The 23,054-nt window shown below is 43.0% G+C and overlaps 1 protein-coding gene across 5 annotated transcripts in view; it reads right to left on the reverse strand.

The window, feature by feature from the left end:
• The window catches only part of CAMK2A (calcium/calmodulin dependent protein kinase II alpha), a 155,965-nt gene that overhangs the window by 67,906 nt on the left and 65,005 nt on the right, over positions 1–23,054 (reverse strand). For all 5 annotated transcript variants that reach the window (XM_069969139.1, XM_069969142.1, XM_069969141.1 and 2 more), the window contains one exon: positions 8,915–8,974. In XM_069969139.1, coding sequence (XP_069825240.1) covers positions 8,915–8,974 — 60 coding nt within the window. The remainder of the gene's footprint in view (positions 1–8,914; positions 8,975–23,054) is intronic.

The raw sequence follows: 23,054 nt of genomic DNA on the forward strand, positions 1-23,054 counted from the left end.
AAACTCTATGGAACTTCTGAGCAGTGTAATCCACTCAATACAATGGTAGTATGCATGCTTATTGCTCATCTGCCACCATTGCAATCATTGGGAGTCCCAACAGTCAGACCCACACGCATAGCAACTATTATGTTAAGGGGTCACACATTGCCAGTATAGATAAACTACTTCAATTGGTAAGAAACTGATTTTTTTTTTTATATAAATAATCAGTATTAACTAGAATAGTCAGGTACTGACACTGTCGTTTTAAGAATCTTTGCACAATCAATAATATTAACATAGAAATCTACAAGTGGCCATACACCTTCAAAAATGGATAACCAAATTTCTCTAATCCGCCCCCTGACCTCCCCTCAGCACGTGCGAGTGTTCATGGGAGAGCGTTTATTGGGAGGAGGGGTCAGAGGTCAGAGAGCTCTCACTGCGGCCTATCTCTTCCAAAACAAAGGGGTCAAGCACTGATTTTTCATCAAACCAGACCCCTATTTCCACTGACATCTTCTGTCGTTTGTCATTTGGGAGAGCCACATATACCTCACACCACAAGTGGCGCATACAGCTGACAAAGTATAAGGTGTATGGGGACCTTTAAAGTGTCACTGCTGTTATAGAAAACTTTTGACATGTTAGAGATTTTGGACCTTGGCCAATCATGAGAACGAGCAAGGAGATGACTTGGCTCAGCGGCGTGTGTCACGTGATAAGTCGGACTCATAATGTAAGGGTGTTACACGGAACGCTAATCGGCCCTACCTGGCCGATTATCGTTCTGTGTAATAAACACAACAACCAGCCGATGACAACGATCATCGGCTGATCGTTGATATAGGCTTGGACCTATAATTGTCAGGCGCCAACCACGCATCGTTACGTGTAATAGCGGTGCGCGGCGGCTGACGATATGCAAACTGTATACATTACCTGTCCAGGCTGCAGGGCTCCTCTTGCACTCTGCTTCTTCCCGAGTCCTGTGCGCTCCAGCTTCAGAGCGGCCTGTCTTAGCTGACAGGCCGCTCTGAAGCTGGAGCGCGCGGGACCCAGGGAGAAGCAGAGCTCAAGAGGTGCCCTGCAGCCTGGACAGGTAATGTATACAGTTTAAGCAAGGGCTGCAAGGACATCGGTAACAATGCAGCCCTTGTTAAACGATTATCGGGCCATGCAATAGGCCCAGTAAACATCAGTATTATCGGGCCCCCATCGGCCCATGTAATAGGACCCGAAGTCTATGAGTCCGACTCCTATCACTGACATAGAGGGAGGAGCAGACTGCACAGTAGCGCAGTCCTCTTTTCCCTCCTTGTCATGATCGGTCAAGGTCTGAACACTCACATAACTTTTCACATGATATATCAAAAGATTTTATGACGACAGTGACACTAAGCAAATCACAAAAAAAAAAAAAAAAAAATTGATTCAAACAATTTTTTTCCCCTAAAATTTGGAACCAGTCTGATCCATTCATTGGTAGAACTGGTTAAACATCCATTCCGTGCTGGGCAGCAAAATCTAGACCCATAATGGAGGCCCCATTTTGATCTTTGTTATGGGACTGCTCTCTTGTCCATACAGCACTGAGGTCCATACATCTAAGAGCAGCTCTTTTTTCTCCATAGAGACAGGCTCTTAGTGTACGCTGATGAAGCCAAGGGTGGTCATGAACACGAAGATGCGCCACAGAGCCCAAAGTCCTTGTGTCCCTTTACCCACCATACTATCACATGGAAAGCTTCCTGTATTTTACAGACAGAAGTCTCGCTATGTAGAAGAAACACTCAGTTCTAATGATGGAATTGTACATGTAATTGCAGTATTAAGCATTAGGGCTTCATAGTTTGGAGTTTGCTTCCTTTGCCTAGGTATATGGCCAAGGTTCAAGGGTTCTGATGGCATTATAAGGGCGTCTTTCCGGTGCTTCTCCTTCACAATAACTAATGACCTTGAACTTCTTCAAGCCCAAAGCAGTTGCTAATTTTCCAAATCTTACTGTCTCCTCTCATTTTTTAGCCCTCTAGCTCCGTCTTCCAGCTCCTTTGTTCCTCCTCGGATGATCTTGGTTACTAATTATTTAAATAGCAGAAGATAATATGACAGCTTCTTGAATATGTTTAGGCTGCAAGAACAGTGTGTAGGAAAAGAAGTAGAATTAATTGTAGATATCCCCAAGATACTGTACCCTAAGACGCTCATTAGCTCAGAAGACTTTCCTACCGTAGCATAAAAACCATTGATCTCGCATCCATCTTTTTTTATATGTCAGGCATAATGCATGAATGTGTCATATGCTTCACGGAGAGAATAAAGAATTCCAGGTTGTTAGGAGAAAATTAAGGGAGAAGTCCCTTTTATAATATATCATTCCTATTGAGAATTAGCGTATAAAGTGTTTAAAGGGGTTGTCCACTTTGGATAATCCCCTTAGTTTTTTAAAATAAAAAAGCTGATGACTGTTGATCCCCCGCTAGTGCTTGGTCCCTGCACATCAGCTCTTCCTAGTGCATGTCTAGTGTCCCGGAACGGGTGGTCCACTAAGTCTTATGTCACCCAGGTAAAGGTAACTCTGTCAGGTGCCACACAAGGGAATGATGGCTGCCTTTAGCACTTTCACCTCTTGGTGTCTCACTCTCCCCTGTCTGTATTGTAAGAGCACAGCTGAAGGCTAAGGGTTAACTATTTGTTCTTCTGTTCACTATTCCAATCAATCACAGGTGCAGGTACCACACACACTTCCCACCTATTACACTTCTTCCCTCTCATCTCTCCACACTGTCCCCACCAATGAGAGGTTAGACCCGATCACCCCTATAAAAGGGTAGTTAGTTCCTGGTGGGAGGTCTTTTGATTTGGCTTCGGGAGAAGAGAGCAAGACACCCAGAGATTTCCTGCTGCAGTTTATATCTGGGCCTGGCCCAGGGGCCAGAGCCCTGGTCAGGAAGAAGACACAGATAGAAATTTCTCCTATGAAAGAGACGTTTATTAAGATGCAGTGCTAAACCCAAAGAGGGGGAACTGTCTTCTAAGGAAAACCTTGTCTATCCCAGGTATCCTTCTCCAAGATTCTCAGGACAGTCTTCCAGAATCAAGGGACTGATCCACAGTAAGACAAAGAGCCTAAGCTGAAGTATCTTACTGACCCTACACGGCTAACTTGGGAAACCTTGAGAAGTCTGCTACTCCCCGCATTACCCAACCTGGCACTCGTTGATCTGGAAGGGCATATGGCAGTCTTTATTGTTGCTACTAACCGAGAGTATGAGTATTCTCTTCTGCACACCAGGTACTTTTTTCAACCCAATCAATTCTTTGCGCGAAGAGCATCTGGAGCGGAGACGAGCAAGCCCTATCATACACAAACTATGGGACACTGAGGCAGGTGGGATTCCACGGCAGACCTCTCCACTACATTCCACCACATTTACTCAGTGTGAACATACCTGTACTCAAGTCAAGTTACCCTTCTTTGCTCCCTGTCACCTCAAGTCACTACCTCAAGCGGGTATCGACTGAGTGGGCATTTCCTGTGTGTCACAGTGTGACAGGGGATTGTGCTAACTGTATCGTTGGGGATCAGAGCAGTGAGTATTGCTTATTTTTTATTTTTAAAGAGTTTATCGAGACTTGGCTACTTCCTTCCAGAAAGTACACCTCTTCTGTTGTCAGTTTGGATATAGTTTTACAGCTCAGTTCCATTCAAGTGAATGCAGCTGAATTGCAATATACGGCTATGTTCACACTACGTAAAATAACGGCCGTTGTTTTCACCGGCCGGACTTTTGCAACCAAAACTACGGCCGAAGAATTACGATCGTAAGGGCTAGTAGTGAAACTATGGCCATTGTTTAATTTTGATTCCTAGCATGTTTATAAACGGGATGAAACAGGTCATTTACTTTAAATACTGCGCCCAGCCCGAGAAACCACTCAGAAAACTTTTAACATCAAAATTAAGTTTAATTCGGCAGATATAAGTTTTATGTTCGCGACCGCATTGAAATCCACGGCCGTTGTTGCAGTATTACCGGCCAGACATAATTGACATGTTCATTTTTCACTGGGCCGTATAAACAACGGCCGTTATCTGATATGTAGTGTATATTCAACGGCCGTAGTTACATTACATTGCAATCAGTATAGGGAACCTCAAAACAACGGCCGTAGTTTGCGGCGCGGACAACGGCCGTTATTTTAAGTAGTGTGAACATAGCCTTACATTTAACCTGAGGGCAGGGGTGGTGCTGTTTTTTAAAGAAAGTAGCTGAGTTGTATCTAATCCTAAATAACCCCTTTTAGTCAGCAAAAAAGAAAAACATTCCACAGGTAGACAACTCCTTTACCTCCTTGCCTCTGCCGCCTATTTTGGCCTTAATAATCAGGACATTTTTTATTTTTGCATTTTCCTTTTTCCCTCCTCAACATCTGAGAGCCATAGCGCTTAATTTTCCACCTAGAGGGCTGATTGGGGAGTGATTTTTAGTGCCACAAGCTAGTCTAGTCTAGTTTTTATTAATATCATTTTTGTGTACATGAGATTTTTTCATTGCTTTTATTAAGTTTTTTCAGATTTTTTTTTTTTTTTACACTTTTTAAGTCCCCTCAGGATTCTATTACATTAGATTGCATGTAGGGAAGGTCCGAACCCTCCGAAGGGTTCTCTGCATCAGATTTCCGCTGTCTGTCTGCTCCGTGGAGCGGGTAGATACAGCGGGAGGACCGCCTGGAAAACTGGGATACAGCCTATGGCTATTGCTGTATCCCAGTTTTCCTGGCGGTTCTCCCGCTGGATCCGCCCGCTGCACGGAGCGGGCAAATAGCGGGAATCATTACAGAGAGTTCGGGTTTGTACGAACCCAAACCGAACTCGGTTCGGACCATCCCTAATTGCATGTGCTGGTCTATGCTGTGCTAAGTCATATTCTGTAACTGTAAGGAGGTAAGTATTTTACCACCTGCAGCCACACAAACTGACCTGGAACCCTGAAAAAACAGTGTGTGTGTGTGTGTGTGTGTGTGTGTGTGTGTCCTGTTTGTAGATTGAAAGGAGGGCAGCTCCGGCCACTGACACTTAAATTCCACAATCGCTGAGGAAACAGCTTTCCAAAGTGGCAATCGGAGCAAGAAATCAATACCAAGCCATGTCCGTGAGCGCACAAAAGACTGGGACGTACTGTGTTTAGGGCCCTAAAACACGGAACGATAATTGGCCGAATCGGCCCTACCCGGCTGATTATCGATCCGTGTAATAAGCACAACGATCAGCCGATGACAATGATCATCGGTTGATCGTTGATATAGGTTTGGACCTTTAATTATCGGGCACCAACCGCGCAACGCTACGTGTAATAGCGGTGCGCGGCCAGCGGCTGACGATTTGCAAAGTGCATACAAAACCTATCCATGGTCCAGGGCCCCTCCTGCGCTCTGCTTCTTCCCGGATCCCGCACGCTGCAGCTTCAGAGCGGCCTGTCTTAGCTGACAGGCCGCTCAGCCAATCACTGTCTGGGACCGCCGCGGGACCCGGGGAGAAGCGGACCACAAGAGGAGCCCTGGACCATTGATAGGTAATGCATGCAGTTTAAGCAAGAAATGCAAGGACATCAGTAACGATGTCCATGCGGCCCTTGTTAAATGATTATCAGGATGTGTAATAGGCCCAGTAAACGAGCACCAATCTAGCAGCACTGGTTTACAGTTATTATCAGGCCCCCATCGGGCCATGTAATAGTACCCTTAGGGTCCATTTACACAGAAAGATTATCTGACAGATTATCTGCCAAAGATTCAAAGCCAAAGCCAGGAATGGATTTGAAAAGAGGAGAAATCTCAGGGTTTTCTTTATGACCTGACCTCTGTTTATAATCTGTTACTGGCTTTGGCTTCAAATCTTTGGCAGATAATCTTTCTGTAAATGAAACCTTAGTCTCTCTCTCTCTTTTTTTTTTTTTTAAAGAGAAAATAACAAATGTCAGCTCGGAGGGAGCATGGACCACAATTTGACTGGAAGAGAGACACCTAGTGGCCATGTGTACAATGTTAATTTAAACATTAAATAAATAAAGAAAATAAAATAAAAAGAGTATATTGCAAAACTGTTTGCATTCACAACCCCTGTTGATTTCTTTATATATATATATATATATATATATATATATATATATATATATATATATATTTATTTTATTTATTTATTTTTTTTTGGCTGAAGTGCCTCTTTATCAAATGCATCCGCATGCTGTGTCCTCCGGAGAAAGAGACACCCTTTGGGCCCATCTGTAACTAGATGCAACATTTATGGCATCAGAATAACTCGATATACATACCATTTTGAATAAAATGGGGGCCCATCTGACAAGATTTGCCTATTTTTATGCCAAGAAGTTATCCTGGAGCCACATTTTATTCCTGTTCCCCAGACTGTGCTTAGCACCTGGCACCTGTTAAACCTGATTATTTTCATGACTAGGTGATAAATTCTTGGATGTGTTAGCTCCTCTATTGAGAATACGGGTGCAGGCCTCTATGGTGTATCCATGTGCTTCTGAATTCTGTTGCTATGGAAACCCCCGCTGCAAGAGGCAGTTCTCCTGTCCCGTAAAAAAAAAAAAAAACGATGGAAAGAGAGGTCCGTGGTGCTACGGAGACAGATTGAACCTGACAGGCTGCTCATAAATGATATAAAACATTAATAAATCCCTGGCACTCCGGTTCGGTATATGTGAGGAGTGTGTACACAGCAGCATCACCAGGGTAGCAGAGACATAATATTGTGCCGGCTCCGTGTTCCTGTTATGCATCAATTATTGTTATTGCTGGGGTTTATTTACAATTTACAGGGAGCCGGGACTGAAAAAAAAACAAAAAAAAACCTGCATGTAAACTACTGCAGATGTTACCGTGATGAAGTCTGTGAGCTGGGAACGGCTGATTGTTACAAATTGCATAATGGGGCAACTATTTTATGGAGTTTATGGTTATTATACTGTAGTTTACATAGGCATGTTCTGTGGGACATAAATGTTGCCAGAGAGGAGTTTCAAATTTTTTTTTTTTATTATCATTTATTATAAATTTATGTTCTTCAATGTTGGATGAGTTTTAGATCAGTCCCTATCCCTAATGCATCTGTATTTTTAGGAATTGAATACATATATATGCTATAATATAGTCATGCATTAAGCAGGCAATGTGGCTGCATCATCTTAATATGTTGCCCTAATTAGACGTGTAACTTAAAGGGGTTGTCCAAGGATTAAAAAAAAAAAAATATGAGTGATACTCACCTGCCCTGATCACCTCTCATCATTATTTCTTCCAATGGTGTGTTTACTCAGACAGATTTATCTGACACGTTTTTGAAGCCAAAGCCAGGAACAGACTATAAACAGGGAACAGGTCATAAAGGAAAGACTGAGATTTTTCCTCTTTTCAAATCAATTCCTGGCTTTGGCTTCCAAAATCTGCCAGATAAATCTGTCTGTGTAAATGCACCACTAGTTCCTGTGATTGAGTACATAGGTATATAAGAGCATAACATTTTTCCTGCTAGGAATGAAAGTCATGCATCGAGCAGGCAATGTGGCTGCATTATTCTAATAAGATGCCCTAATTGGATGTGGTACTTAAAGGGGTTGTCCAAGGATAAAAAAAATATGAGCGATACTCACCTGCCCTGATTATCTCTTATTACCGATTTTTCCTAGTTCCTGTGATGCATCATCTCTAAAGAAACTGCCCAGCTCAGACAATCACTGGCTACAGAGGTGTCCCACCTTAGCCAATGATTGGCAGAGTGCGTGGTTCTTGCTGTTATGACCTGTCACTTGAACCAGGAAGAACAAGTGATGAGTGGGGATTGAGGGCCATTAGATTACAGCTGCAGGGGATCACTCTGCAGCATAAACTAGTGACAGAAATACTGAACAGATTGGTGTATTACCTATATCATTCCACTCAGCAGTTCTCCTAATATGCAGGAGAATAGGATTCTTGTCACACCAATCCCCCCACCCTCCAGCTGCTGATTGACAGTTGACTGCCTATACACAGCATGGATAGATAACTGCCAATCAGCAGCTGGTGGGCGGAGTTTTCTGCTTCTAATGAATATCCAGGACTACTGGGCTCATGCACATAATGGAGAGTTATGCTGGTTTATGCTCCCCTTAGATAGAGCAGCATAAACCTATTGACAGAGTCTCTTGAAGTATGGCTGAATATAATGGGGCACAGGAGTTCCCCATCACTGTACTCCTAAGCTGGTCTTACATATTTCACCAACATGAAAAGGTTCTAGTTGATAAAAATCATATGTATTTTTTTTCGGATTATCATATATGTACCTATAATGTAAGAACATAAATCCAAAGCTCCAACTCCCAAAATATCGGGAAAACCAATAATCTGTAAATCTTCACGTTTATTTTACACAAGCTCATTAATTACCAGATATGATTCGCCAAGCTTCTGATGAAACTCATGCTAGCCCATAGACCACCTGCATTGGAATTGGCAACAAGTAACCCATTAACTTGGGGCCAGGTAAGAAGCACAAGAAGAAACTTAGGTTTGGCAATAAGTAAACCACTGGCATTGAGGTTGGAAACCAATAGACCACCGTCGCGAGATATAAAAAAAAAAAAAAAAAAAACCTCTAACAAGACATAAATACATAGTGGAAAAAATTCAATAGATGACAAATAGAAGGTGAAGCGTGACGTGTTGAGCCCTAGTATTGGCCCTGAAACCCTATAAAAAGTTCCAAGTTCCAAGTCTGTGTTCTAAGAAGCAAAACTGTGCCGGCTAAGAGACTTCCGAGTTCATGTAAGTTTGCCGTAGAAAGTAACAGATGAGCACATATTGCGGTGCTTACCGACCAGCTGTTTTTATCCACATTATAAAATATTTTCGCAAGACTGACCTATATTTGGATGCTTCAGGAGACGGCAGATTCTTGCCTCGCGCTCCAGTTTCTGATGGTCTGAAAGGAGAAAACAAAAAGTTTATTCAGTAATGTTGCACATTGCACAATGGTAACATATTGGGACATTCTAAGGGACTGGTACATAAAGTTCTCGACTAAAGATGAGCGAACCTTGAGCATGCTCGAGTCTATCCGAACCTGATCGTTCGGCATTTGATTAGCGGGGGCTGCTGAACTTGGATAAAGCTCTAAGGTTGTCTGGAAAACATGGATACAGCCAATGACTATATCCATGGTTTCCACATAGCCTTAGGGCTTTATCCAAGTTCAGCAGCCATCGCTAATGAAATGCCGAACGATCGGGTTCGGATGGACTCGAGCATGCTCGAGGTTCGCTCATCTCTATTCTCGACATACACGCTAAACATTTCTATATGGGTACATCCATTACCATTTTACATATACACAGGGTTAGCAAAATCAAACTTCCCATCTCAGAGGGCTCTGGAGGGCATTCTGCTTCTGGACATGAGATGGAAATTGTGTGCTGGGTACCTCAGATGATGTACTTACCATCCATTAATTAATGGGAAAAAAAATTACAAAAAGTTTTTAATAGGTGGCGCTGTAGAAATACAAATCACGCTACAAATGGTTAATATACTCCCCTTATTTTCCAACAACGCTTTCCGTTTGCACATTCACAACTGCTCACACAACATGACAAACGCCGTCCAGATATGACACAGACACCGCTTCGTTAGGGCCCTTGCACACTAAGTAAATCACCCGGATATCTTGCCGTGGATTCTGAGCGCGCTCCCGCTTGACTCTCCGCCCGTCCCATAGACTCCAGTCTATGCTCGAGTTGATTCGGTTGTCCACCCAAAGTATTGACATATCACTTCTTTCAGCGGATAACGGAATCCGCCTGACCATAAAATGGAGCCTATGGGACTGATGGAACTTCAAGCGGAAGCGGCGAGAGACGGAATCCATGGCATGTGCTTTCCTTAATGTCCAAGGGCTCTTATGGTAGACCTGGTCCTTCAGGAAATGGAATAACCAGGGGTGAGATCAGGTGATTGAGGAGGCCACGCAATTGGGAAATAACGACCGATCGCCCTTGTATCTGTAAAACTCCTTCAACTTATGAAAACAAAATACCCTTACTGCTACAGCGCCATCTATTGGTGACACTTTTTGTAAAAAAAAATTTTATTAATTGAATAAATGGCCCATCGTCTGAAGTGCCTTATGTTTGGCTTATTGGACCTCTCTAAGTTGAGGAAGTTTAACTTTGCTAACCCCGTATATCAGAAGTATTTCTTGGCGTCTACATTAAAATGTGTTGTAAAACACGATCCCCGACTCCCGCAGATAAAGCTAAAGCTACAAATCAGATAAGCTACACGGGAGGTATGTGTGTAAACTGCTCTGACTCTCAGAAGGGGGTGCAGCTTAATATATGGTGGTCTGGTCCCACAAGGAACATCGTAAAGCTTCTATAGTATGTGGCTGGAGCCATAGTGACATCACAGGGAATGAAAAGGCTTCCTATGAACTCCTATCCTTAGGGCAAATTTTATTGATAGATGATATCTAGCAAATTCTGAACAGACTATGTTATCTATGGCATGTATCGCCCCCTCTTCCACATAGCTATTAAGATGAGTCGATGGATGGCAGGAAGCTGCAAATGCAAAAAAAAAAAATAGGAACCGTCTGCAGCGAGCCGAAAGTGTGTCATGTTTTTTATTAAGGTTGTTTAGTCAATGTAGGCTTAGGCTTCAAACTTGGTGGCATTCCCAGTTTACATAAAAAAAAACTGTGCAGAAATAAAGTATGATATCACCAGGTACATCTGCTTGAGATTTCATACCGCCTTTGTATGAGATGGTTCCTAAAATCAATAACTTAAAAAAATACATCTAAACAGGGAATTAAAGGGGTCGTCCAGGGAAAAAATTTTTCCTTCAAATCAGCTGGTGTCAGAAAGTTATATAGATGTGTAATTTACGTCTATTTAAAAATCTCAAGACTTCTAGTACTTACTAGCTGCTGTATGTCCTGCAGGAAGTAGTGTATTGTTTCCAGTATGACACAGTGCTCTCTGCTGCCATTTCTGTTCATGACAGGAGGTTTTCTATGGGGGGATTGCTGCAGCTCTAAACAGTTCCTGACATGGACAGAGGTGGCAGCAGAGAGAACTGTGTCAGACTGGAAAGAATACACCACTTCCTGCAGGACATACAGCAGCTGATAAATACTGGAAATCTTGAGGTCTTTAGGCTACCTGCACACTACGGAATTGCGATGGAAAACCCATTGCCGATTCTGCAGCTCGCATCCGCTCGCCGACTTTATGCGCGGGGGCGGATTCTGCCGTCCTTTCAAAGAATGAACAGGTAACAAGTTTGCCCCAATATTCGCAAAGCTTGCAAAACAAATTTTTACTGATGACTAAGTTAGTTTTAACCCTGTTTTGTCCACATGGTCGAGAATAAGTGCACAAGGTTACCAGTATTGATTTGGCCACAGCTAGTATGAGATAGCAGCTGCCGGCATTTAGTGATTTTTTGATTTTATTAATTTACACCCTAAGGCTATGTTCACACTACCGTTCTTTTTGCGGGGTGGAACAATGCTTTATTTTCAATGGGATCCCGGCCGGAGCGTATACACATCGTAAACGCTCCGGCCGGGATCCCGTGCGGGGCCGCAAATAACTGACATGTCAGTTTTCTGCAGCCGCAATTCAATGAATTGCGGCACGTAGGAAACCCTGTCAGTTCACACAATGAAGTGAGCGGCTCCGGCTGCGTGTGCTGTGGGAGGTTGTGATGCGGGCGCACGCTGATGCGCCCGCATCAGAACCCTGCGGCCGAAAGATCATCCGGCCGCAGGGTCAAAGACCGGCCGTTCTGTGACCCGTCCGGGGTCGCGGAACGGACGATCTCTCACGTTGTGTGAACATAGCCTCATGTTGTAAAGATTCATGTTAAGATTACTAGTAAAGATTTCAGTGCTGTGTCAGTGCATATAAATTACACCTACATATAAGTTCAGTCGGATCTTGGTCGGGAAAGACCTTTATTTAGACTTTACTCATTTGCACCAAATCCAGTGAAATAGTGCTGAGTCAGACTGGGTGCATTTATAATCTGTTCACTGCCTATACTTCTATACTGCAGAAGAGTTCCAATTGTCTAAATACCATACAAGACCTCCCGTCTACTGGCTGGCATACCAACATGCCCAATAGGCCAGTGTGTACTGAAGATAGGGCAATAAGGCAGGCAGTGTCTTGGTCCAGAGCATGGAAGAAATGCATAGCTCCTTCTATGAGGTACTTTTACATAGGTTTCAGACTGCAATGTTCATGGCCCATCCTTAGGATAGCTTATTAAAGGGGTTGTAACGGGAGCAGAAGATAGCTGAGGCCTTTTGCTTCCTGGCTCTCTCTTTCTGTGAACGGAGCAGGCCTATCTACCTATCAATGATGAGTCTGGTTCTAAAACTCATTGCTGCTCAGTCCCATTCACATTAGTGAAAATTAGCTGCAGTACCAGGTACAGCCACCACAAAGTGTATGGTGCTGTGTCTGGTAAACACCAAAGGGGAAGCAGTTGAGGGGAAGTGTATCTCCATTGATTTGATACTGAGAGTATATCTACATTAAAGTCCTGGAAAACCCCTGTTTAGGAACCTTATAGGAGGAGCTATGCATTTTGGTCATGCTTTGGACCAAGAAACTGCCGTCCTCCTTGCTGTATTTATGGAACCTATTAGTCATCAATATCAAAGTCCCGGAAGGACCCTTTAACACTCTACTAATGTTTCTCTTGTATAATCTGATTCTTTTGTTCTTGGAGAGAAAAGCTACCACTAGAGGAGTCTGGCAATGGCTAACCCCTCTTTATTTAGAGCATACAACTGCTTGGCAGAGCTGAAGGTTCATGTATATGGATTGATAGGGAGAGTTAGTTGTTGGACTATTATCCAGTGAATCAGCCCGATTCGCACAGATATCGCCCGTGTAATAAAGACAATGATCATTTAGGGGCTGATCATCATCAGGTGTCGGCTGCATATAGCTCACTGTAATGGTGCGTTTACACGAAACGATAATTGGCCCGATCGTACGATTAACGATGTCGGAGTAACGAGTTTTTTTCATAATAATCAGCGTTTAGACGGTACGATATATCGTATGGAAAATCGTTTTGCGATCGCTTAAGCCTATCTCACACATTGGTTAAATCGGCGAACGACTGTTCACGCGTAACGATCTGCGAATTTTTTGCAAACGACGAACGACGATTTGATAACATGTTGAAAGATCAAAATGAACGATTTCTCGTTCGTCGTTTGATCGTTCGCTGCGTTTACACGTACGATTATCGTTCGAATTCGATCGCTATCGCGCAAATTCGCACGATAATCGTTACGTGTAAACGCACCTCAATAGAAGAGCGGCCAGCGGCTGATAAAAGTGAATAGAATATAATAAAGTTATACTTACCTCTCCAGTTTCCCAGGTTTCCTCGGCCTGAGTCAAAAGTTAATAAGCGACAAATTATAAAAAAAGAAAATCAATTTCCTTTGTTTTATAGAGCATAGTTGGGGGTAAATTTAGTTTGGGTGTTTGCCTATCCTAACACATAAGTTTTATATCACTTTCTATTGCATAATATTTTGTATTTTTAGGTGCATATTTAGCTGTATTTTCTTTTTCTGTTTACGCTCTCCTTCCTTATTTTTATTCCTTCCATCGTTATATTTTTTGATGCTTTACTCACTTTTATTTTAGAGACCAAAGCTTCTCTTTTTTCTTTCCTTCCTTGTTGTTGCCTGAGATACAATGCTAGGTAATTGCATTAGAGAACAGGCAGCAATCACACAGTGGGGTGACTGAGACTCTGCTGAACAATCAGAAGCCATTGTGTGCCCACAGCAGAATGACTGCATGGTTTTATTGCCAAGAGAATCTAACTGAACAAAACCTTAGATGAGCCATCTCCTTACATTATTACTAATGGAAAAACATGATGCCACAATGTTCTATCTGTGGATCCACTTCAAAAACAATTTGTAAACCCATTTATTATCATCTTACAGAAGTAATCAATAAATGAGTAAGTGAATAGACCTGTTCTCAGCTGAGGTCAAAGCTGCCACCAGGTGTTTTGTCCAATGGGTAACAGAGAGACAGTGGCCATCTTGTCTACCCCAACATCTGCTGGTACTCTATCTTGGTTTGTTGCATGGGTGGCTGCAAGGAACTCTAAGGGGGACATTTATTAAGTCCGACGTTTTTAACGCCGGACTTATAAATGTCCCCGCATCTCCGGCGCTACGGAGATTTATGTAGAGGCGGACTGTCTCTACATAAATCCTGTGCGCGTCGGTGCGCACAGCCGAAAACCTACGCCACCTGAAAGGTGGAGTAGGTTTTCGGCGTATCTTTTATGATAAATCGTTCGGAGTCCGCGCCCCCAGTTCCGCACCCTCCACACCCCCGCCCCCCCCCCCCCCCCCCCCGGCGTACCCGGAGGAAAGGGGCGATTTGCGAATATTTTATTCGCAAAACGGCCATTTGCAAATAAAATATTCGCAAATCGTCCCTTTCCGCAAGAAAGTACGCCTTTTGGCCTTGATACATGACAGATAGTTATCTGAATCCAAGTGTGCAGCCTTACCTGTAGCTGCAGTAGTTCGATACAACCCTATGGAGTCCTGGAAAACATGGATACCGGTCCGTCTGAACCCGAGAATTGCTCATATCTACCTAAATCTATTAAATTAATCCAGGTATCTATCTGTTTGGTTAGACTTGGAGGCAGGGACACTCATTGCTTGTCCTACTGGTTCCACAATTTCTAAACTACAGGGTACAGAGCTTGTAGTTATGTGATGTGGAAGCTAGGCCTGGCCTGAAGCCCTGAAAGGTTAAGGTATATACCTGTGGGACACTACTGTATAGCTCTCCGACTTGGACCAGAGCGAAGCCCCAAGTGGTTCTGAAGGGCAAGCAAACATCTGACTATTCTTCCTCTCCTTAGGGAAGATGACTCCCTGGATTGAATTGTTTCCTCATTGTGCAGAGAAGAGGTTCTAAAGCTAAACACTAAGGATGGTCCGAACCTGCCGAGGTTCGGGTTCGTACGAACCCGAACGCTCGGCACCAGATTCCCTGCTCTCTGCCTGCTCCGTGCAGCGGGTGGATACAGCGGGAGAACCGCCTGGAAAACTGGGATACAGCCTATGGCTATGGCTGTATCCCAGTTTTCCAGGCGGTCCTCCCGCTGTATCCACCCATTCCACAGAGCGGGCAGACAGAGGAAATCATTGCCGAGAGTTCGGGTTCGTACGAACCCAAACCTCGGCAGGTTCGGACCATCCCTCCTAAACACCTTGCTGGCCAGAAGAGCTTCAGTATCAGGTGTATGGTTTAAAATCAATGCAAAGGCTTAAATGTAGTGTGTGTCAACAAAGAACAAAAAATGCAATAGTTTTACTGTAAGACTCATTAGAACTAAAGCAGTATGCTGGCAACTGCTGGGACGGGAGATATAGCTGAAGGACAACGATCGTTCATTATTGAAGGTATATGGTCATCTTTAACCAAGCACAAGGTGCTTGGTCGAACATCAAGCTCAATCGAGGACCCCAATGGTTGAGTGAGCACCCCAATTTCCTGATCAAGCACTATGCTTGACCGAGCATGCTCGTTCAACACTAGTGTTAATCTTATGATCTGGACCAAAACTTAAAAATATCATATAGATATGAAAATACCATCATATGTAATAAGATCACTATACTTTACATAACACTACAAAAATGCCAACATTCACCAAGTAAGGCAGTAACACTTAGCCAACAATTCTCCAAAACGTGCAGAAGGATACTACAAAAACATAAAAACAAGTATGAGCGAAAAAACTACAGTTTGACTCCTGCTTCTGTTTAAATTGATTGTCCAGATTAGAAAACACGCCTTCTTTCTTTCAGTGAATTTACCATCAGATACATCGCTTTAAGTCTTATACATGAATGGATCTGCTCCTGTGCACGGCGCTAGTCTGTTCCCAGGCTCCGGCCTGGCAAACAGCACTGGGGTCGGGCCCACCAAACCCCCTCCCCTCTGTGATGTGGCTCCATTGATTCTAATGGAGCCAAGTCACAGAGGGGAGATCACCACACTGGTGGCTGGCGGGCCCGACCCCAGTGCTTTATGCTGGGCCAGTGCTTGGGGTTCAAAAAAAGGACTTTGGCACCGACATCCCTGTTCCGGCGCTGATCCATTCGTGTACAATACTTATTGCGATATACCTGATGGTACATTCACTTTAAGCGTCCCAGGTTTATGTCTACTCTTGCAGTTCAGATCTAGGGAAATAAACTTGGGACTTGTGGACAGCTATGGTGTTTACTAATCCTGGACACTGCTTCCAGATTGCTTTTCCTTGCTTCCTCCTTGTCTCAGATGGGATCATGTCTTACATGCTGGACAGGAGATAATATACTTTCTTTGGACGGATGGCAAGCTGCGCAGTCCGCGAGCGGGTGCGAGCTGCACAATCCTCAACGGATTTTCTAGTGCGCACATACCCTAAGACTGGTTAGCAGATTCAAGGGCAATAGCGGAAACATCTATTGAAGAGGCTCACCGTTCTAGTCTTACACTCCCAATGCCCTTATTGGTTTCTCTTGAATCATGCAGGGGCAGAATATAATCTGTTCCTAGAATTGCATATTTCATTAGAGCTTTCTTTATCTACAGTATCTTTTAAGTCTTCACTATAACCTCTATCGTTAGCTTATACCTTGAAAATTACATAAATGCCATCTCCTTAAGTTACATAACGGCAGGAAGAAAGCTCTACTCCAGGTCAGTAGAGCTTCAGTGATAATCCTGACACTTTTTAACTGCAATGAGACGAGATATCACATCTTTGTCACTTTTCAGTAACTGCGATGTCTTCTAACCATTCGCTAATTACATCCCATCCAATTGAATAATAATGTATGTCTGTGATCAGGAGGAGGCCAGGAACAAAGTGACAGGCCAGGCCCAATGATGGCAGCATGAATAGAAGCTGCCATGACCATCTGTTGTTCCGTGACTTGTACGAACTGTGCTCGAATAGACACATGGGAGCTGCTCTGCCACTTATAAATGCCAATATTTAAAGGGAGTATAATGAATAATATGTGAGATGTATAAGGGTTCATAGAATGGAAGTAAACTTGGAAAGGTAAACTGGGAATCTAAAAGGAAAATGTCTGTATACTTGGCAGTGCAAGATGTGTCAAATGACCGCTCAAGTATAATGCTTCATTTATAGTACTAGTCTCCTCATATGGGAAAGAGAAACACACCCTACGCACCCCTGTTACATGAAGGGGACCTCAGACCCCCATATACAAAAAAGGAAAAGGAAACATAAACTTCTGGGGGGTGCTTAAATAGCTGCCATCCAACTGAGTATTCGGCCTACCACTATTGAAGCTTCTTCAGTCCTTCCTATTGTTGACACCTATTTTTATGGTGACAAGGCCTATAATGGCCAAAATCTAAGGATAGATGTGTAATCCTGTCATTTTCCCCCAAAGCTAAACATATGGGACCAGAAAATTTATTACTTTGACATAAGGGGTTGATTCAAGTTTAGTTGCACTAAAAATAAGATGTTCCAGAGAGATGAATAAAACTGGAGGTGGATCTTGGTGTTTCATGCTTTCAGTAATGGCTCGAGAAAACATCACATGAAGGTGGTTTATATCAAGTTCCATTAGCATCTCCTAACATCTTATAGGCTTTCTTCTTTAAAGGGTTCAATATCTGGGGTAGTAGGGTTTTCTCTTAAAGACAAACTATGTTTATACCGAGTATAAGGACATCATGGATAGAGATACAAAGATTGAGGTCCCCTGTGAGCAAAAGCACTGCTCTATAGGGGTGCGTTCACATGTACAGGATCTGCAGCAGATCCGCAACAGATTTGATGGTGCAGATTTGATGCTGTGTTCAGTTATTTAGATGAAATCTGCTGTGGATCCGCTGCGGATCCGCTGCAGAAAATAAGCTGCGGATCCGATACGTGTGAACGAACCCTAAGAGTGAATCCCACTCTGGTGGATCTGAGCCATTCATGAAATACATGGATGGGTATCTGAATGGTCACTATGTAATGCTTAAAGAGTACCTGTCATTCTAAAAAGTTTTTTTGACATGTCAAAGAGAAATGTCAAAAGTTTTGATCAGTCAGGGTCTGAGTGTAGACTGTGACCGATCAGGAGAACGAGCCAGGAGAAGTCCGCACGTGGGGCTTTCGCTCCCGGTTCTGTGTTATGTGAGCTGGACCGCCACATAATGTAAACCTACATAGAGCAGGAAGAGGAACGTACTGCAACACAGACTTTCCCTGCCTCATTCTCCTGATTTGCCGCTGTCTGAACACTCAAACCCTGACCGATCAAAATGTCAAGTTTTTTTTTTTTTTTATGATGACAGGTACTCTTTAATTTCTCTACAGTGGCCAGTTCTGGAGAAACCTTTGGCTGACCACAGCTTCTTCCACTAAAATCAGCTATTTGTTGGGGTGCCAAGAGCCAGGCCCATGGTGATCAACTAAATGCAATGGGGTCTCCAATCTAAAAGTGGTTGTCTATGATGATGTGGCTATTATTGCACTGTAAAGAATTAAACTAGGGTCTTGTGCCCAACAAGAGTGGTTGCCTAGCTGTCTAACAACTACATGTCTGCCCTAATATATGGACAAATCTCTGTTACACTCTGTAATCACTTTGGTCTAGCATTAATGCAACACAAGCAAAGCAATTCAAGGTGACTGAGTTAAATGGTGACACCACTGGGGACTGGGGACACAAGTGCCATGAGCTTCGGGGACTAATTATCTGACCAAGGAGGCAGAATCGGGAAGATATCGCCTAGTGTAATAAAGACAACGATCAGCCTGGGAGCTGATCATTGGCTGATCGTTGTTTTCAGCACATTTGAAAACCATTGCCCACTGGCCGTGCATTGCTATGTGTAATAGAGATGTGCAGCCCAGAAGTGTCATCAGCAGCTGCGGTGAGCGGGGAGCCCCACAGATAAGGCAGGAGGACATTGGGGGAGCATGGGCAGGTAAGCAAATGGGGGAGATTTATCAAACATGTTGTAAAGTGAAACTGGCTCAGTTGCCCCTAGCAACCAATCAGATTCCACCTTTCATTTTTCAAAGAGTCTGTGAGGAATGAAAGGTGGAATCTGATTGGTTGCTAGGGGCAACTGAGCCAGTTTCACTTTACACCATGTTTGATAAATCTTCCCCAATGTCTTCATTTTTTTAACCTTTAAAGCAAGGGGTCCATGTCAGGCCCCAGGCTCTTCACTAAGCCTGCCCCCCCCACCCCACTGTAACTATGGCAACACTAGCGTGGTGTTCATTGTACAGGTAGATAATATTATGATGCCCTGAGCAATTTTTTGCAAGTCATAGCAGAACTGTAGCCAGGAGGCATTACACCATTGAAAGTAAAAGTCTTTTTGGGTGACCATGGGCCCCCCGGGAGCTCAGGGCCCCGGGCTACCGCCTGAAACGGACCTATTTTTTTTTTTGTTTGACAAAAGTTTTTTATTAAGTTTTAAAGTCATGACACAGATAAGAACATAACATAAAAACTTATGTCCTTCAAGGGACTAGTAAACAAGATGTAACAGTTTGAGAAAAACAAAAACCAAAACATGCAGCTTTAGTGTCACAGTACCAAAATATATAAATAATCAGGTAAAATAGGCAGTAGGGAGGCGAGGGGAGCATAGAAAGAGGTAAAAGTGAAACGGACCTATTATAACTGCTACTGATGGACATCACTACTGATAAATACAGGATGGTCCACAAGTAGGTGGACAGTATGGCTAAAAGAGTTATGAAGGGGGAGATTTATCAAACACGGTAAAAAGTAAAAATCTTTAGAAAATGAAAGATGGAATCTGGTTGCTAGAGGCAGCTGAGTCAGGTTCACCATTTTTGATAAATCCCCCCCTTCATAACCCCTTTTACCTATATTGTCCACCTACTTTTGGACCACCTGGTATATGGCCCTTGCTGCACAATAATTAAGCCATCTAATAGGCTCCGTAAGCGAGCGCTTACCCTGATCATAGGGCCGTCTAATACTACCCTAGAAAAGGCTGCTGGCCAGTCTGATCCTACGATATGGGCACACTAAAGCTGGCTTCAAAAGATTAGACAAGACTTTGGTAGGAACCATCTAAGGCTTGGTTCACACTGCATTTTTGCAATCCGTTTAACGTATCCTTGTTTTAATTGGTTACTTTTAACTGACAGGAAAACGTAGTCAACACTACTTTTGTGTCCGTTAGAAAAACCGCAACCGTTTCGAGCCGTTTTTTTTTTTTATAATAGAAGTCAATGGAAAAACGGATCCAGATGGATGACACAATTTCATCCGTTTTTGCATCCATTTTTTTTTTAGTAAACATATACGTTAAACGGATTGCAAAAACGCAGTGTGAATTCAGCCTAATGTGACGCATACAGAAGTATGGTAATCCATTATAATTTTAAAATAGACATCCCTTGATAGCATTTTAAAAAAAGAAACATCATTTAGTATAAAATACACTACAGATGGTAAATTGAACAAAAATGGTGACCACCTGGGAATTGTCAGCTCGATTCCCACAAATCATATCCCATGGTGGGCAGTGATGGATGAAGAAGGTCAATAGTCATGGCTATGCTTTCTGTGTGCATTATACTAAATGGGAAGTACTGTAGAGTTTGTTGGCATATTAATACGCCAAAAAATGTCTCCTAATAAGCCCCATGTTGTGTTTGATCATGGCTCATTATTGCTGCTGGTCATTTAACTAGGTCTAATGGGACTCATACTGAGCATTACTGGGACTAATGCCTGCCTTCCTGCTAATGACCGTGTTATTGGACACCCTACGGGCTCTTATTGTAGATTGATGGGTGTATTACATGGAATTATTACAACTCATTTGCATCTTATTGGATTTTACTGCTAAGATTTTTAGTCCTAAATCCCATATTTTGTCTCGACTGCAAAGTCATTACTTAGTTTGCACTTAAGGTTTTATACTAATACAATAAATCAATTCTATATCTGTGACAGTGTACGTTCTAAGCTATTATTGGGGTGTAACTCTAGCGGGTGGTAGAGACTGGGCCTGTAGAACCAACTCTATAACTTGGTATAATTTCATACGGAACTTGTCATATAGGAGTAGGTGGATGATGAGGGTTGATGTTCTCCATTGTCACAGTCTGACGGTGCTCACGGTGGCAAAGGTCCTTCCATCAGATCTCCTCTAATCTGTGGGTTGGTGCAGTGAAGAAGGAGATGCACTTAGAAATGACGATGGTAGTAGTCCCCCCGGGGAACTTACTTTCTATTGGTTGCTGTTGGTGGGAGTGAACTAATGGTGACATTAACTAGAGATAGGTAACCCATGGTTCTGTTTACATGGCAAAATGAGTCATACTTCCACTTTAAGATATAGGTAGAGTCTTTGACAGGATTTCACATAGGATTTATTGAGACTTTAAGTAGCCAGGTTTCTATATGAAGGTAGACAATTGCTAGTCTTCCAATTACTTTTTATTCAGTGTCAATGTAGTGCAGTTCCCATATGTGGGGTGCAGAACTTTAAATTATATGCAGTGTGTAAGCTACATGGATGTTCTTGTCTGCCCCCATAGGCATAGTCCTGCTCCTCCTTCCTCTGTCTGCTGCACTTTAGGCTCTACTGACCAAGGGTCCTATTAGACAAAGTGATTTTTAACTATTAACGATTGCAAACGAGATTTTTATCGTTAACCTGAAATTGTTCACCATGGTACACAGAACGATAGTCCTTAGTTACCATCTGACTAGTTGCTCCATCTGATCCCAGCAAATGAAGGAACGATGTGGAATTACACTAAACAATTAGTGAACCAATATGAAATTACGAAAGATTGGCAATGATTTTGGTGCCAGCACAAAACGAACGATGAACGATTTCTCATTGGTCGTTTGATTGTTGCCTGCGTTTACAGGAAACAATTATTGTTTAAATTCAAACGATCTAATGGTAATTCACACAATGATCGTTTCATGTAATAGGGCCCTAAGTGTGACGAGAGGATGGGCTTGGATTAAGAGACCCGTCTTCCCTTATGATGGTGCCCACTAGAGATGAGCGAACCTCGAGCATGCTCGAGTCCATCCGAACCCGAACTTTCAGCATTTGATTAGCGGTGGCTGCTGAAGTTGGATAAAGCCCTAAGGCTATGTGGAAAACATGGATATAGTCATTGGCTGTATCTATGTTTTCCAGACAACCTTAGAGCTTTATCCAAGTTCAGCAGCCCCCGCTAATCAAATGCTGATTGTTCGGGTTCGGATGGACTTGAACGGTTCGCTCATCTCTAGTGCTCACAGTTCTAATGTATGGGTAACCCTTTCTCAGCCAGTGCACCAGTGCTTCTGTTCAAATTTAAAGGTAAAGTGTAAAACATTTACTGCATAAGGGGCCGTTCACACTATGGAATTTGCACTGAATTTCAAGCGGAGTCCACGCTGCGGACTCCGCTTGAACTTCTGTGCAAATTCCATAGTGTGAACGGACCCTAAAACATTGTCAGACTGAGAGTCAGGGCAGATTGACACTATGGAACCCGAGCGGAGAATTTCCGACGGATTTCATAGCTCGTACCCGTTTACGGCCGCACATGTCAATTCTTTTGGCGGATAGCGAAATCGGGCCGCCCATAGAATGGTGTCTATGGAGCCGGCAGAAAGGCGTAGTGTGAACCTACCCAAACATAATGTAAAGTATCTCAGTACCCTGTCTACTCATTACTGAGGGATGTAAACATGTGACAGTAGATTCACCTAAGTCCATTATGGGTACAGTGAGTCAGAACTTGTATTACTTGATCTCTGTAGTTTATACAATGTGAAATAGTTTATAATTTCTTTGCTGCCACATATAGCGGAATATATGTAAGCGTATGAGAAGAAGGTCACATGAACCTTCCAATATGATTTTTCATGTAAACCACTGTGGGAGTCCAACTCCATCCCT

This window comes from Dendropsophus ebraccatus, chromosome 1 (genome assembly GCF_027789765.1).
Source record: "Dendropsophus ebraccatus isolate aDenEbr1 chromosome 1, aDenEbr1.pat, whole genome shotgun sequence".
NCBI lineage: Eukaryota > Metazoa > Chordata > Amphibia > Anura > Hylidae > Dendropsophus > Dendropsophus ebraccatus.